The sequence below is a fragment of the Ailuropoda melanoleuca genome, chromosome 3 (assembly GCF_002007445.2).
Source record: "Ailuropoda melanoleuca isolate Jingjing chromosome 3, ASM200744v2, whole genome shotgun sequence".
Lineage (NCBI taxonomy): Eukaryota > Metazoa > Chordata > Mammalia > Carnivora > Ursidae > Ailuropoda > Ailuropoda melanoleuca.
In genome coordinates this window covers 91,452,614-91,469,831 of record NC_048220.1, presented here as the reverse complement: position 1 = coordinate 91,469,831, position 17,218 = coordinate 91,452,614, and the positions used below count along the sequence as shown (strand labels likewise).

The 17,218-nt window shown below is 37.3% G+C and overlaps 1 protein-coding gene across 1 annotated transcript in view; it reads left to right on the top strand.

The window, feature by feature from the left end:
• TENM2 (teneurin transmembrane protein 2) overlaps positions 1 to 17,218 on the top strand; it is a 1,230,113-nt gene that overhangs the window by 276,037 nt on the left and 936,858 nt on the right. The window contains exon 3 of the mRNA XM_034655661.1: positions 13,033 to 13,332. Within this exon, the coding sequence (XP_034511552.1) occupies positions 13,107 to 13,332 (226 nt within the window). The 5' untranslated portion in view covers positions 13,033 to 13,106. The remainder of the gene's footprint in view (positions 1 to 13,032; positions 13,333 to 17,218) is intronic.

Below are 17,218 nucleotides of genomic sequence, written 5' to 3'. Positions count from 1 at the left end.
TTTGTAGATTTTAAACCAGATTTTCCGTGGTCCACCCAGAGGTCACAGGGATATTCTGTCTCTAGATATGTTAGAGTATGTCTATGTTCAGACGTTCTTAAATGTTTCTAGGAGCAGAGACTGTATAAATCTTTGAGTACACACTCTAGTATTCACACTCTGCCTGTGGGAGCCCTATTTCAGTGTAGGGGTGGGGGCAAGTGAGTGGGGCTCCAACTCCCTCTCCTACTCAGTCTCTCTCTCTTTTATATGGGAGGTTCTGTATTATATTTCATTTGGTGCTTTAAAGATTTTTTTATAAATTAATTAATTAAAACAAACCACTTTCATAGAGGAGTTCTAATACACAGGAAAGTAATCTTTGAATGCACTGTTTTTAGGTTGACTTAGCATTTCTGCTTTTGGTAATGGGCAAAACTTGCAGAGGAGTTAAGGATAAAGGGATCATGCATTATCCATTATATCTTTTTAAACATAGAAACATGGCTCCTGCAATATTTAAGAGACAAGTAGGCAATCCAATTAACATGTTATCGGAAGGAAGAAAGATATTTTACAGGAACTTTCTGATTGAGCTTTTAAAAAATATATTTTTTAACTACAAACATGCTCACATAATGAAACTTTTTATTGGATTTCTAAAATATCTGTGACACCAGCTCAAATTAGGAAACAAGACTATTCGATGTTCATGTACTGACTCCCCACTCCCTAGTAGACAAATTTATTCAGTGATGTATCATAATTTGAAATGAAAAAGAGAGGTGGTCACATTAATCTCTCTTCAGAATTGACAGAGTCCAAATCATGGGGATTTGGAAATGGCTGACTTTCCTGGTACCCTACCTCTCAAAGATCTGCAGTCAATTCATGAGACACACATATTCAAGCACAGTGAAACAACGCCCAGGGTGTGATCAAAGGCCAATGATGATGAGGGTGAGCCAAGTTTAATCAACTGCCTGCAGTATTAGTTATAACAGGGAAACGGTACCTCTCCATTGGGCATGCCTACAATTCACCTATGTATCATTCATGCACACATTTACACACACAGGTGCACTCACAAATACAATAATACACACACACACACATTCACACACACTCACACACCTCAAATGGGCTGTCAGTGATTAACAAGTCAACCTCTTTAAGTAGTAGGATAATCTGAAAAGTTAATAGTGAATAGTGTTACAGCTCATAGGATTAGTTAATTAGACAAAGGCTTGCAGGCAAGATCTCTGTAGTCTGTTCTGCTAAAGTGATGGAACCCACTTAGGCAACTGATGAAAAAAGCAGTGTGAACACTCTTCAAGGGAGGAAATGTGGAAAGTAAAAGAATAAAGCCTTAGCATAACAGTAACGAGCTGGCAAAGGCATTGCCATCCAATGATTGCCATTTGTCAGTGCCGGAAAAAGCAGAGGCTTGGGGAAAAGATTTATAATTTTGGTTACCATCTTTCCTACTGCTTCAAGGCAATTTTAATTACTTTTAAAAATCAGTCTCTGAACTTGCATTTCCCCACATGAATTGTTGACCTTCACTTTCAAGGACAACTATGTAAAGAATGCTTGTCCATAATAGGAAATCCGTGCATTTTATTAGATAAAGAATGGCTGTTTAGCCAGATCTGGATTAAAACCGATATTCTATTACTTTAGAATTGTTAAAAAGAAAAATATGTTGGCAAATTCTTCTTCTTATACTGTAACTGGCTCTTTGTGACCCTGCCCAGTGGCTGCAACAGTGTTTCTTTTTTCTTTATACTAAAAGCCATAAACATAATGACCTACATTTTCCAGGAAGGGGGTTCAAATAAGGGAAGCAGACTGGTGATAAAATTGAAAGGATAGTGAAATGGTAACAGTAATGGTAATAATAATGCCAATAATACTAACAATGAGTGATCTCACAGATTAGGTATTTATTTTCGTGATGGACTTTGAGCCCAAGTTTTCTGAATTGCCTGAATAAAATTTAAGAACTTAAGCTTTTTACTTTGATGTAACTGAGAATCAGGCGCAATTTCAAGAAGTAGTACCGAGACATCCCATAGTACCCTTTAGTCAGTTTCCAACAATGGCGTATCTCCAAACTGTAGTACAATATCACAACCAGGATATTTGCATTGATAAAGCCAAGATACAGAACATTTCCATCACCACAGGATTCCTGGTGTTGTCCATTTATAGCCATACTCACTACCCTCACACCCTCATACCTTCTTTAATCCTGAAAACCATTAATCTCTTCTCATTTCTCTAATTTTGCCATTTCAAGGATATTATATAAATGGAGCACAGGGTAAGTAACCTTTGGGATTGGCTTTTTCACTCAGCATTATTCTCTGGAGATTCGCCCTGGTTTTTGTGTATATCAATAGTTCATTCCTTTTTACTGCAGAGCAGTATTTCATATCATGGGTATACTAGAGTTTGTTTAACCAGTCTTCCGCTGAAGGACCTCTGGGTCATTTCTAGTTTGAACTATTATGAATAAACATTCTTCTATAAACATTTGTGTACAGGTTTTTGTGTGAACACAGATTTTTATTTCTCTGTGATAAATGCCCAGCAGGGCAGTTGCTGGGTTCTATGGCAGTTGCACATTCAGTATTTTTAAAAACCATGTATTTCCAAAGAAGACATATAGGCAAGTGAAAAAATACTCAACATCACTAACCATCAGAGAAATGCAAATCAAAATCACAATCAGGGGTGCCTGGGTGGCTCAGTGGGTTAAATGTCTGACAATTGATTTCATCTTAGATCATGATCTCAGGGTCATGAGATTGAGTCCCTCACTGGACTCTGCACTGAGATTCTCTTTCTCCCTTTGCCCCTCCCTCCCTTCACTTGCATGCCCACTCTCACTCTCTAAAAAGCACAAACAAAAACAAACAAACAAAACCCAACCATCAGATACCATCTCACACTGATCAGAATGACTAACCAAAAAGACAAGAAGTAACAAGCATTGGCAAGGACGTGGAGAAAAGAGAATGCCCATGCACTGCTGGAGGGAATGTGTATCGCTGAATCTACTATGGAAAACAGTATGAAGTGTCCTCAAAAAATTCCGCAGTTCCACTTCTAGATATTTATCCCCTCTCCAAAATGAAAACACTAATTCAAAAAGACCCATGCACCCCTTTGTTCGTCACAGCATTACATACAATAGCCAAGATATGGAAGCAAACTAAATGTCCATCATTGGTGAATGGATGAAGATGTGATGTGCATACACATTGGAATATTACTTAGCCGTTTGCAACAACATGGACAGACCTAGAAGGTATTATACTGAGTGAAATAGGTCAGACAGGGAAAGACAATGCCATATGACTTCACTATATGTGGAATCTAAAAAACAAACAAAACAGAAACAAGACTCATAAAAAACAAACTCATGGTTACCAGAGGAGTGGTGGGTAGAGGGAGGAGAGACAGAAGAGGAAAAAAACCAAATTGTTAAACTGGTTTCCAGAGTGACTTTGCCATTTTACAGCAGGGGAGCAGTGCATGAGTGATCCAGTTTTCCACATCCTTGTCACTAAGTCATCTTGTCACTATTTTACCCATTCTTTATTTTTAAAAATTTTTTTAGCCATTCTGGCAAGTCTGTAGTAATACCTCATTGCGGTCTTAATTTGCATTTCTCTAAGGGCTAATGATGTTGAATGTCTTTTCATGTGTTTATTTATCATTCCTATGTCCTATTTAGTGAAATGTCACTTTTCTTGTCTTTTGCCAATTTTCTAATTGGATTTTTTTTTAAAGTTGAATTTTGAGAAATACTTACATATTTTCAAACTTACCCTTTATCAGATATGTGGTTTGTGAGAAGGTTCTCTTAGTCTGTAGATTGTCTTTTCTTGCTCTTAACAGGATCTTTTTCAGAGCAAGTGTTTAATTTTGATGAAGTTCAATTTATTAATTTTTCATTTTATAGGTAATGTGTTTGGTGTCAAGTCTAAAGATTTCCTCCTTTCGACTATCCAAGCTTTATAGTTTTTTCTAAACCTTTTCTAAAAGTTTTATGCTTTGTATCTAAGTCACCAGATCCATTTTTAGTAATTTTTGTATTAGTAGGGAAAAAAGTCAATTTTCTTTTTAAATTGTTTTTGTTTTTGCTTATTGATGTCCAACTATTTCAGCACCATGTTAAAAATGCTACCTTACCTCTGTTGAATTGCTTTTGCATTTAAAAAAAAAGATCAGTTGAGCATATTATCAGTGGGTGTATACCCAAGTTCTCTGTGGTATTCTCTTTAATTTATGCGTTTGTCCCTCTGCCAATAACACACAGGATTGATTACTGCAGCTATAGAAGTCTTAAAATAGGGTAGACTGATTCCTCCTCCTTCTTATTAAAAAAACAAAACAAACTTTTAGCTATTCTAGTTTCTCTGCCTTTCTATATAAACTTTAGAATAATCTTGTCTATATAAAAATTTTTGCTGAAATTTGATAGGAACTTCATTCAATTTATATGTCTATTTGGGGAGAATACAATATGCCTCTCCATTTATTTAGATCTTCAATTTCTTTCATCAGTGTTGTGCCATTTTCACCATATAATTTTTCTACACATGTTGTTAGATTATATCTAAGTATTCCCTCTTTTTTAAGAAAATATTTTGCATAGTATTGTACTTTGCATTCTGGTGTCCATGTGTTCATTGCTAGTATACTGAAATGCATTTCATTTTTTTTATTATGTTCAATTAGCCAATATATAGTACATCATTAGTTTTTGATGTAGTGTTCAAGGATTCATTAGTTGTGTATAACACCCAGTGCTCATCACAGCACATGCAATTCATTTTTCTTTTTGTATGTTTATCTTGTATCCTATGACCTCACTAAGTTCATTTATTCTAGAATGAAGTCTTCTTGGGATTTTCTTCATAGAAAACCATGCCATCTATAAACAGGGACAGTTTTATGTCTTCTTTCTGCTCTTTAATTTCCCTTTCATATGTCATTGCCCTGGCTAGAAATTCCAGTTTCGAAAAAGAGTGAGGACAGCAGACATCCTTGCTTTGTTCTCATTCATAGGGAAATGACTTTAGGTTTTCACCATTAGTGTAATATTAGCTGTGGTTTTTCAGTTGTTAACTATTTATCAAGTTGAAGAAATTTTCTCTATCCCTATTTTTCTCAGTTTTTATCGTGAGTAGATGCGGGGTTTTGCCATGTTTTTTTCTACATTAATTGATACTACTGTGCGGTTTTTCTTCTTTAGCCTGTTAATATGGTGGATTACATTGATTGATTTTAAAAGGCTGAGCCATCCTTACCCCCCCCCGAATAAACTCTATTTTGTTATGGTTCATAATATTTTTATATATTGGTGAAATTTGTTTGCTAATGTAAGGATATTTGCATCTATATTAATGGGGAAATATTGGTCTTCAGGTTTGTTTGTGTTTATTTAGTTGTTTTTGGTATTGACTTTGTCTGGTTTGGTAATGAAATGAATTGAAAAAAGGTTCCCTTCTCTTTATTTTCTGGGAGAGATTTTGTAGAACTGGTATTAATTCTTCTTTAAACATTCGATAGGATTCTCCAGTGAAATCATTTGGGCCTGGAGATTTTGTGTGTGTGTGAGTTTTAAAATCACAAATTAAATTTCTTTAATAGTTAACGAGTTTATTCAAATGATCTATTTCATATTGGGTGAGTTGTTTGAGAAGTTGACCCATTTCATCTTGTTGTCAAATTTATTTTTGTAGATTTCTTTGTGATATTCTTTAACACTCTTGTTCATGCCATCAGGGTCTCTAGTGATCTCCCATTTCATTCCTGATATTGGTAATTTGTATCTTCTTTTTTTCCTTTGTCAAGCTTGCAAGAAGTTTGTCAATTTTATTGATCTTTTCAAAGATAAAACCTGTTTCATTGCTTTTCTGTATTGTTTTTCTGTATTCAGTTCCATTGAATTTGGTCCTTTATTATTTCCTTCCTTCTTACTTTGGGTTTATTTTATTTTTTTTCTTCTTTAGATTCTTGACGTAGAAGCTTAGATTATTGATTTGAGGCTTTTCCTATTTTCCAATGGATGTTTTTAGTTCTGTAAATTTCCCTCTCAGCACTGCTTTTGCAGTTTCTCACAAATTTTGATATGTTATATTTTCATTTTCCTTCATTTTAATGTGTCTTTTGATCTCGCTTCAGATCCTTCTTTTACTCATGAATTATTTAGGAAAATGTTGTTTAGTTTTCAAGTGTTTGGAGATTTTCTTCTTATCTTTCTTTTATTGATTCAGGTTTGATTCCAATATGCTAAGAGAACATACTCTGTATGATTTCAATTCTTTTAAAACTTAAAATTTTTGTTTTATGTCCCAGGCTGTGTTCCCTCTTTATATATGTTCCATGGATACCTAAAAAGAGTATATAATCTGCTGTTGTTGGGAGGAATATTCTATAAATGTTGAATAGACCCTATTGATTGATGATGTTTGGGGTATTCCTCTATATCCTTCTGTATTTTCTGTCTAGTGACATTATCAATCGGTGGGACTCCAGTATTGAAATCTTCAACTGTAATTGCGGATTTGTTTATTGTTTTTTAGTTCTGTCATTTTTTACTTCACATATTTTACAACTCTTTTTTTGGTGCACACCTATTTAGAGTTGCTATTTCTTCTTAGAGGATTTATCCCTACATCATTATATAATTTCCTTCTCTGTCTGTGCCAATTTTCTTTTGTGTAAAGTCTACTTTATATAATATTAATATAATCCCTCTTGTTTTCTTTAATGTTTGTATTAAACATATTTTCCTTAGTTCTACTTCCAATATGCCTACACTTATATTTAAAATGACTTTCTTGTTGACCGCATAGAGTTTATATATTAGAGTCATATTTTTTAATTTAGTCTGCAGGTATCTGTTTTTAATATGTGTGTTTAGACTACTTACCATTTAATATAATTATTGCTACAGTAAGGATAAGGCTGCTGTTTTACCTTTTTTTTTTTTTTTTTTTTTTTTTTTTTTTTTTTTTTGGGGGACCCTGCNTTGGAGGAACCTCCATAGTGTTTTCTGCAGTGGCCAAATCAGTTTGCATTCCCACCAACAATACACAGGGTTCCTTTTTCTCCACATTCTAGCAAATGCTTGTTTCTTGTGTTTTTTTTTTTTTTTTTTATTTTAGCCATTCTGACAGTTGTGAGATGATACCCCATTGTGGTTTTGATTAGCATTTTCCTGATGATGAGTGATGTTGAGCATCTTTTCATGTGTCTGTTGGTCATCTAGATGTCTTCTTTGGAGAAATGTCTGTTCATGTCTTCTGTCCATTTTTAATTGGATTTTTTTTGTTTTTTGTTTTTTTAGTGTTGAGTTGTATCAATTCTTTATTTATTTTGGATACTAACCCTTTGTCTGATATGTCATTTGCAAATATCTTCTTTCATTCAGTAGGTTGACTTTTAGTTTTGTTGGCTATTTTGCTGTGTGGAAACCTTTTATTTTGATGCAGACCCAATAGTTTATTTTTCCTTTTGTTTCCCTTGCTTCAGGAAACACATCTAGAAAGATATTGTAGGGGTTGATGTCAGAGAAATTACTGCCTGTGCTGTCTTCTAGGGTTTTTATGGTTTCAGGTCTCACATTTAGGTCCTTAATCCACTTTGAGTTTATTTTCGAGTATGGCATAAGAAAGTTGTCTAGTTTCATTCTTTTGCATGTAACTGTCCGATTCTCCCAGCACTATTTGTTGAAGAGACTGTCTTTTCCCCTTTCATATTCTTGCCTCCTTTGTCAAAGACTAATTGACCATAAATTATAGGTTTATTTCTGGCCTTTCTAGTCTGTTTTATTGATCTATGTGTCTTTTTTTTATTTTAGGATTTTTTTTTTTTTTTTAAGAGAGAGAGAGTACAAGAGAGAGCGGGAGAGGGGCAGAGGAAGAGGAAGAGAAAGAATCTTAACCAGGCTCCATGCCCACTGTGGAATCTGATGTAGGGCTCAATCTCATGACCCTGAGATCATGATCTGAGCCCAAATCAAGAGTCAGATGCTTAACCAGCTGGGCTACCTAGGCACTCCTCTATGTGCCTGTTTTTGTGTTAGTACCGTACTGATAAATTATCTTAATTTTTTTCTTCATCTGAGATTCTGTGTTTTCTCCTTCATTCTATAATGATATTTTTACTGGATGTAAGGGTCTGGATTGAAACTTTTTTTTTTTTTCAGCATTTGAAAAACATTGTGCTATCTCTCTCTGACTTTCACAGTTTCTAATGAGAAATCCATTTTCATTTAAATTGCTTTCCTCTGTAGGTAAGATGTTATCTTTCTTTCATTGCTTTCTTCTTTCATTTTGAGACTCTGACATTACCATAGGTCTTTCCTTGTCATTCTACAGGTCCCTGAGGCTCTTTGCATTTTTTCCCTAGGCTATTTTTTAATCTGTTTTATAGTTTGAGTAATTTCCATTGTCCAATATTCAAGCTCCCTTATTCTTTCTTTTATCCCTCCATTCTGCTCTTGAGCCCATCTTTTGAGTTTTTCATTTTAGTTACTTCATTTTTCAGTTCTAGAAACTTCCATCAGAGTCTTCTTTATATCTTTTTTTCATTTGCTGAGACTTCTTATCTTTTTTATGAGTCTCTAGTATTTCATATGATTGCTCATTGAAGAGTTTCATGATGGCCGTTTTAAAGTCTATGTCAGATAATTCTGACATCTTGTCATCTCAGTGTTGGCATCTATTGATTGTTTTTTTCTCCCTTCAGTATTAGAACTTCCTAGTTCTTGGTATAACAGGTTGTTTTGTTGTTGTTGTCATCGTTGTTGTTGTTGAAACTGAGACATTTTGAGTATTATGAGTTTCTACATCTTACTCAAGTTTCCTGTTTTAATTGGTTTCCTCTGACACTGCTCTGTCAGAAGAGAAATCCCACCTCATTCCTGCTAGATTGGAATAAAAGTCCTGGTTCCCCACTCAGTCTCTGCCAATACCCCAGGGAAGGGAGCTCCTTATTAGGAGCTGATGGGTGGGGAGCAGGTGGGAGAGTTCTGTTTCCCCACTAAGCCTCCACTGTTACTTCCCTTGGTGGTTGGGATAGGAGTGCCTCATTACCCCTCATTCCTCCCGCTGATACCAATATCTAGTGACCCTGACAACTACGAACAAGAGGCAGAAGGACTGGTTACCCCTGGAGATAGTGAAAGTCCTAACTCCCCACTAGACCTCCTCTTATACCACTCCAGCAGCAGAGAGTGGCATCTTGTTAATACTCCATGGGAGTGGAAGGCCAAGCTTCCTTTGAGGAGAGGATGGCCTCTTTATTTTCTGGAAGGGATGAAAATCCTGGTTCCCTTCTTAGCCTTGTCTGAAACCGCTGTTTGAGATCGGGAGGCCTCGTCACCTAAATAGCTTAGAAATCTAGGCTCCCTACTTGGCATTTGCTGGTGAAGATGGGACTGGGACTACAGGTTTTTCCATGTTGTTTGGCTAGAGGGAAATTGTTACTATCTAAACATTTTCTTTCTTGTTATGCTGCCTCTTTGTTAATCCTTTGGCTAGAGGAAGCCTGCTTTTGTTGGAGCTTTTATTGTCTGTGCCTATTGATGTTTCTGGGTTGCCAGTGTCTTTAGTTCCAAGTCTGAGATATATAGGGTAAAAAAGAAATCTCAGGAACTTGCCACAGTATTGTTGCTTGGGTTCTAAAGGCCCTAGTTGGTCTGCCTTCCTTTCCACCTTTCATATTTTTCTTCTATTTATTTTATATATAGTATCCAGGGGTTTTTGTTGTACCTAGTAGGAGAAATAGGTAAAGTATATTTATTGCATCTTTCTAGAAGCAGAAATTTCTAGACTGCCCAAATTTTCATGATGAGCTGGAGATCCAGATTGTAATATAAATTCTCCTGTTTTGTCTTTTTTAATCTTGAAAACTAATTTTTAAATAATAGTCAGGCTAAGTGCAGAATGTCTTTTGGCCAACAATCTGTGTACTCTGCTCAGTTCCTTAAAAAATTAGCTTTCTCTGACTAAAATCTGTCATTTTTTTTACCTCATTATATATAAACTTCTATCATTTGTCCAGGGATGACATTGCTGACAAATTTAACTATCAAGGGAATAGACAAAAAAGAGGAATTTAGCAAGAAAAGATCACTGGACAACCAAATTAGACGTCAAAATGTCCATCCACTGTAGTTCTTGTAATTTATGAATAGGTAATAAGCCTTTAGGCCCCCACCAACAACATGATTTTTTAAAAATATATTAAATAAAATCGCCCACACATAGAAAGTCAGCCCGCTTTCTAAAGCACAATACAGATTAGAGGAGATAGAATTTCATGAGTCAGGAACACTAAAAACATAAAAAAGTAAAAACTTACATTGAAGCAGGAGAGAGAAGAATTATAAAATTCACTCAAAATACCCAAATTCCCAAAGAAACCTGTGACTCTTCAATGTTGGTACACACAGTCTTATATACATTTAATAAGGCTTGAAGCTCTTCCTTTATCTGTGTGTAGGTCAATATTGATATTTGTAATCAGAATTTTGAGTTCTAGGGATTTATATTATTGTTGCCACCCTCTGTCTTATGCAAGTCTATAACTACTTAGCTAAGAAAAAAAATTAATAATTTTAAAGGAAAAAATCTATTTCTTTTTTCTTTTCTTTTCTTTTTTTTTTTAAAGATTTTATTTATTTATTTGACAGAGAGACAGCCAGCGAGAGAGGGAACACAAGCAGGGGGAGTGGGAGAGGAAGAAGCAGGCTCCCAGCGGAGCAGGGAGCCTGATGTGGGGCTCGATCCCAGGGCCCTGGGATCACTCCCTGAGCCGAAGGCAGACGCTTAACAACTGAGCCACCCAGGTGTCCCAAAAAATCTATTTCTTATACAGTCCCTACCATGTGTTAAACAACATATCAGGAGCTTTACCACAGTATCTGTTTTAATTTTACAAAACCTTTATGAAGTAGATTCTGTTATGTTCTGTATTCGCTGGTTGAGAAATTAAATTTGAAAGTCCAGGAGTAATTTTACAAAAGCTCTGGCCATGGTAAGGTTGGCATCCAATCAAGAGTTCAATGGTCATGCTCTTAACCAGCCTGTATTATGAATTCCAAAATGTTGAGATCACATGTTGTGAATTAGGGGAGGTGATTTTTGGCATCTAGAAATTAATGTTAAGATACTTGGATCAGCTATGCAGCAACAAAAACTTCCATGCCAACATTGAGTATTTGTGTCCTTCAAGCAGGTCCTAGGGTCTTGACTCGTAACTTGCAAAGATGCTTCTCGGCCTCCTGAGTCAGGAACTGTACACTCCAGGAAACTAAAGATTAGCTCTTTTATGAGTGATCATAGCAGCAATACCACTGTGCTTGGTGTTCACAACAGGTGTACCCTCTTTTTAATTGCCAATTTTCAAACAAAATTACCCATGATTATAAGCAGTATTTGATGAAGGATACAAATAATGTAAGTCAGGAGGATTCATGAGATCCAAAATGGACTCTTAGTGTAAAAAGACAAGGAGAGGATAACTTGGCTTCTGCCATCTTGAGACAGATGCCATGCACATTGCTTTGCATACAGGCTAGTTCTTTGATATAAATAGGCATCCTATTACAATGTGGTAAATAACCAAAGAAGAGCAGAGGAGTTCAAAACCACAGATCTGCTCACCAAATATTTTCTGACATATTAAGAGGCAGTGAGCAACAGTAGCCTGGAGAAAAATCATTACACTGGCTCTGAGTTGTATTTTCCATTTTAATTAAATTTCGTATTTGTCCATTCTGTCCAGGCCCTGGCCCTATGGTCCATGCTATTTTGCATGGCCAATGAAATCCGTAAGAGCTTATCATCTGAAACTTGGAGGCATCTAAGCGATTTTGTTGTATTTGCTAGGCAGAAGGCTAGTGTTTTCTGAGTGACTTTTGGCATACACTTTCAGGCTCAGGGTGTCAAGTGACAGGCTGGGGGCTCTCTGGTTGCCAGTTCATGTGTTAAAGAGGCTCCTTCCCATCAGTTCACCTGTTGCATTCAGTATTCTTCCCCATTTTTCTTTTCAGCAATGGATAGCCCAGCAGTGAAGCCCAGAAGGCTTGGGTTGATCATGTGGTTGTGCCAGTTAGACCTCTTGTTAACAAGATCTCCTGTTGGTAGGTGACTAGGGAGAGGAGTGACTTGCTGTGTTCAAGATACAGATTTGCAAAGGAAAGAAAACTGATTAGGAGTTTGCCAAAGTTTCATTAAAAGAAATCAGAGGAGTGGGGCACCTGGGTGGCTCAGTGAGTTAAACATCTGCCTTGGCTCAGCTCATGATCTCAGGGTCCTGGGATTGAGCCCCATATTGGGCTCCCTGCTCAGCGAGGAGTTCTGCTTCTCCCTCTCCCTTTGCTTCTCCCCCAACTCATGCTCGTTCTGTCTCTCTCTCTCTCTCATTCTTGCTCTCAAATAAATAAATAAATAAAATCTAAAAAAAAAAAATAATCAGAGGAGGTTTGTTTGCATGTGAAGAATGGCTTGTGTTACTATTCTCCAGACCCAGCTGGGCAATTTTATATCAGTCAAATGTGACTTGGTACCATTGCAAAGCTTCATTAGCATATATGAATGCCTCTGTACACCTTTCTTTAATTTTTACTTACTTAATTTTGATATTTGCTTTACCCCAACCTCTCTGTAGCAGAAAGAGAATGCAATTAAAGATGTGTAAAATCAGTTTTGCTTTGAACCACTTCATAGTAAAATCTTGCATTAGTGACAGACTTATGTCATCTGTATACATATAGGAAAATCAAAAGATGAGTTATTTTAATACTATTTTTCTTCTCGAAATCTATTAACCAACATAATGTACTGTATCCAGTTGTTCTATTTAGGTTGATTGTTTAAGTATGCATTAAACATTTGCAAAAAAGATCGTGCACTACTGACCAAATTTCCTTTTTATGTTTTTATCTGAGTCAGAGCATGAGTCAGAACTGAAGGCAGCATTTCTTATAATCACCGTCTTGTTCTTTTCCTTTGATGTTTTTAGGTGGCAAAGTGACAAGTGCCAAAACTCAGGCCTCACTTTTCTGAAAGTGTCGACTTTCTGCCGGACCCAGAATAATGGATGTGAAGGACAGACGACACCGCTCTCTGACCAGGGGGCGGTGTGGCAAAGAGTGCCGCTACACGAGTTCCTCCCTGGACAGTGAAGACTGCCGTGTGCCCACGCAAAAGTCCTACAGCTCCAGCGAGACTCTGAAGGCCTATGACCATGACAGCAGGATGCACTATGGAAACCGAGTCACAGACCTCGTTCACCGGGAGTCAGATGAGTTTCCAAGACAAGGTAGGTAGAGCTAACCCCACCGACTTGCTCCGAGCTGCCTTACATTCTTGCACCGTTGCGCGTTCATCACTGAGGTTGGTAAAAAGAATGGAAGCAAAGCTTGCTGGCATTGTCTCCCCTTTAGAGTTTAGTTTAAGAGAACAATCCTTTTATCGACCGGTAGCAGAATCCTGTGGGAATGGCAGAAGTGCCTCTTTTGTCCTGAATGCTGAATTCCTTGACAATTTGGTGGTTGCTTTGGAGCCCCACAATGGTAGGTTTTGATAAATGTAACATACAGCGAACCTTTGGCTCTGAAAGGGGTATTCCTGAGACCGTTATGAATCCCTGTCCTGAAGAACACAAAATTATCTGTGGTTTTTAAACTGTTTTTCTTGAATCCCACATATAAGCCTCCAAGAGCTCAAATATCTACTGTTTTACACATTGAGCTTCTCATTTAGAATCTCTTTGAACAAATGGTATATTGATTAAAACCTATTCGAACCTCCCCTATCCTGTAATATATAATTTCTTTCCTCCTCAGACGTGGTGTTAATTTTGAGTTATGCATTTGTGTTCTTGTGTTTCAGAGCATAGGTGAACTGATGTATATTATTACCCAATTCCACAGATATAATTCTCCCTGCGACTTTCACCAAAACTTTTTTCTTTCAGTATTTTGATTTCTTTGGGGAGGAGGATATTTTTCTCAAGCAGTAACAGTTGGCATTCTCTTCATATCCAATATCCGTGAGGAAGTTTGTTATCACTTGTCAAGGGTTGCTGTAAATGTATGGACATATAGACTAAAGCAAAAACAGGGCTGAGACGCAGTACGGTGAGGTTGACTCACGAGCTCCATGTCTTGTGCTTCGTGTACCAGCCTTGCCATGTGTGATTTACATGAACAGCTTAGCAAAATTGCAAGTGAATGCACAAAAATACAGGGAATGCACCGGGAAGGGTCATTCTGCCAGTGCCAAGATTCCAGGCCCTGCCTGCTAGGTTATTGCATCATTGGTTGGTAACATTGATTCTTTATCNTTTACATGAACAGCTTAGCAAAATTGCAAGTGAATGCACAAAAATACAGGGAATGCACCGGGAAGGGTCATTTGCCAGTGCCAAGATTCCAGGCCCTGCCTGCTAGGTTATTGCATCATTGGTTGGTAACATTGATTCTTTATTTCTTGTTCCATGTTCCTGTTCCTGAGTATTCAACTAATTCAATTCCTCATGAGATAACTTTAGCTTGTGTCTTAGTTCTTTCTGGCTGCTCTAACAAAATACCATAAAGTGGTGGCTTTATAACAACAGAAATGTATTTCATACAGTTCAGGAGGCTGGGAAGTTTCAGATAAATGTACTAGCGAATTTAGTGTCTGGTGAAAGCTAGCTTCCTGGTTCATTGACAGCTATCTTTCCCTGTGTCCTCACATAGCTGAAGAGAGGAGGGGCGCTCTCTGGGTCATCTTTTATAAGGACATTAAACCTGTTCATGAGGGTTCTACCCTCATGACTCAATCACCTTCCAAAAGCCCCACCTCCAAATACCATTGGGGATTCAGTTTCAATATAAGATTTTTTTTGGGGGGGGGATCACAAACATTCAGTTGATAGCAGCTTGGAATTCCATTCCTGGTGGAAAACACCACACATATGTATTCTCTATGTATATACACACATACACACGCAAATCTACAGTCCAGTGTTTGTTCTAAAAATCATGTTCTCATATGCTCCCAGTTAGCCTAGCTCCAGTTTTTATATTTAACAGAATATTTTTAAAAAATCAGTAGAGAAACAGTTAAAATTATGTTTCCACTGCAATTGTAGACCCTTGCAGGATACAACTTTTAATCTACACTCTCCTTTTCTGAGTTATCTTCATGTAAATAAAACGCACTTCAAACAGGGGGAGGGTTGCTTGAAAATTTCTCTGTATCAGATGTCTTTGATCTGTGAGTAACTTCAACAAATGTTTTACTTCACTAAATTCTCTCCTGACCCCAAAGTGCATGAGTGGGAATTGGGGGAAAAAATACGAAGAATCACAGCTTAATTAATTGAGTGTTTAAATTTCCAACATAAAATATTAGGACACTTGTTATTTCCAAGAGTGTCACAAATACAAGACTCAAATATTTTGAAAGGTGATGCACGTTCAGCATGGTTGAAAGCCTTTCATTTTCTACTATATTTTTGGTTTTATTTACAGTGTTGCTGCATACATTTTTGTTTCTTATGATTCTGTGCTGAAATGCTGAGCCTTCTTCCTAAGTCTCATTAAAGGTGCATCCTGGTTTCTGGGGATCATTGTGCACTGAGCTGTAGATCCCAGATTATTGTTGAATTGTGGATTGTCCTGTCACCTTTTCCCTTATTAATATTTACATAAAATGAAACCAAATGCTTGGGATTTTATGTTCAAATATACCTTTATTCTTCCTGTTTAATCTTGTTCCTCTCCATTGATAATAATGGAAGTTGCTTGGCCGTATCAAACCCATAGCTTTGCAATTAACAATTCACACATGCCGTGTGTTGTTATTGAGCCCATATTTGTTTGTGTAATGTGTTTGCATGAATTAAAAACTGCAGGCCAAAAGTAGAAATGAAAAGGCATTGGAAAGTATTTGCATATGCAAGTGCAGTTCCTTCTGAAGACATCTATGAATTTATGCATGAAAATGTAGTCAGAGTCTGAGTGGATCTACTTTGATGGGTTCTAAAATTGAACTCAGGAAGTAAATAAGCACATACTTAAGGAGGGGAAGAACAGGAGATACAATCTGGCAAGCATCATAGTCAACGTGAAACTTAGCCACTACAGAGAGGGTTAAAATAAATTTTACTCTCAGGAATAACAATAATTTTTAAATGTCATGCATTTCCCATTTTATTTTCTTATTCATGAAATCAAAGAGCGGGATCATCTCAGAACTTATTAGCCTAGAGATACATTAGCAAGGATCATAGGGGGATCATCTCCTGTGGTATTCTTATTTAAAACCCAAGACACTGATCATAAAACAAACATGCTTCTCACATTCAGGCAAGTTTGGCAAACACAGTTGGATGGCTCTCCAGATGCTCAGAGTGGAAAAGAATTGCCAGCTACTAAAAGTGATGTGGGGCCAGGGTCAGACCCTGTCCAGTTCCCCTGCAAGTATCTGCAAGTATCAAACGTGAGAACCTGCCAGATCCCAGCAGGAGAGAGAGGCTAGGTGTTCCCATGAGAAGCTCATGTAAGTTCCCATCAAGCTATACCTTCTTTGCCTGCTTTCAACACAGGATCAGCCTCTGCTCCGAAGAAGAGACAATGCAAATTACCTGTCTGGCCTCTATTATGCTGGATCCCCCTGGTGTGAAGGGAGAAAATTGCTGACCTTAGGTCTGTGGCCATTGGAGTAATTAGTAATTAGTAAATGACTAATTCTGCACTGAATAGCATCCTGGTGGTCTGCGAGTTAATGCACCTAACAAAAGTGACCAGTGGTCTAATCCCCGGTCAGACCCAGCCCCAGTCTAACCTGTGAAATAGGTGCCACTTCAAATAATGAAGGTCAGCCGAGCGCCCAGGCAGATTGTGTAAGCTTGTTCTTTGGGACCCTGAAGTTAGGGTGTAGAGCAGCGTGATACACAAGACATTCCCCCATGACTTGTGAGCCTCAAGTTAGACTTGAATTCTGCTTTCACATATTAATGTGCCTGTGACTCTGGTCTACATTCTGTGTTTCACCAGGATTAGTACACCAATTTCAGATGCATTAAACAAGAACAACGAGAACAACGAAAGAGTAATGGCTAACATTCGTGGAGCACTTTCTATATGTCAGGTGTCAGTCTAAGCATTTTGCTTATATTAACCCAGGGAAACGTTCACAACAGGTTGTGAGGTGGG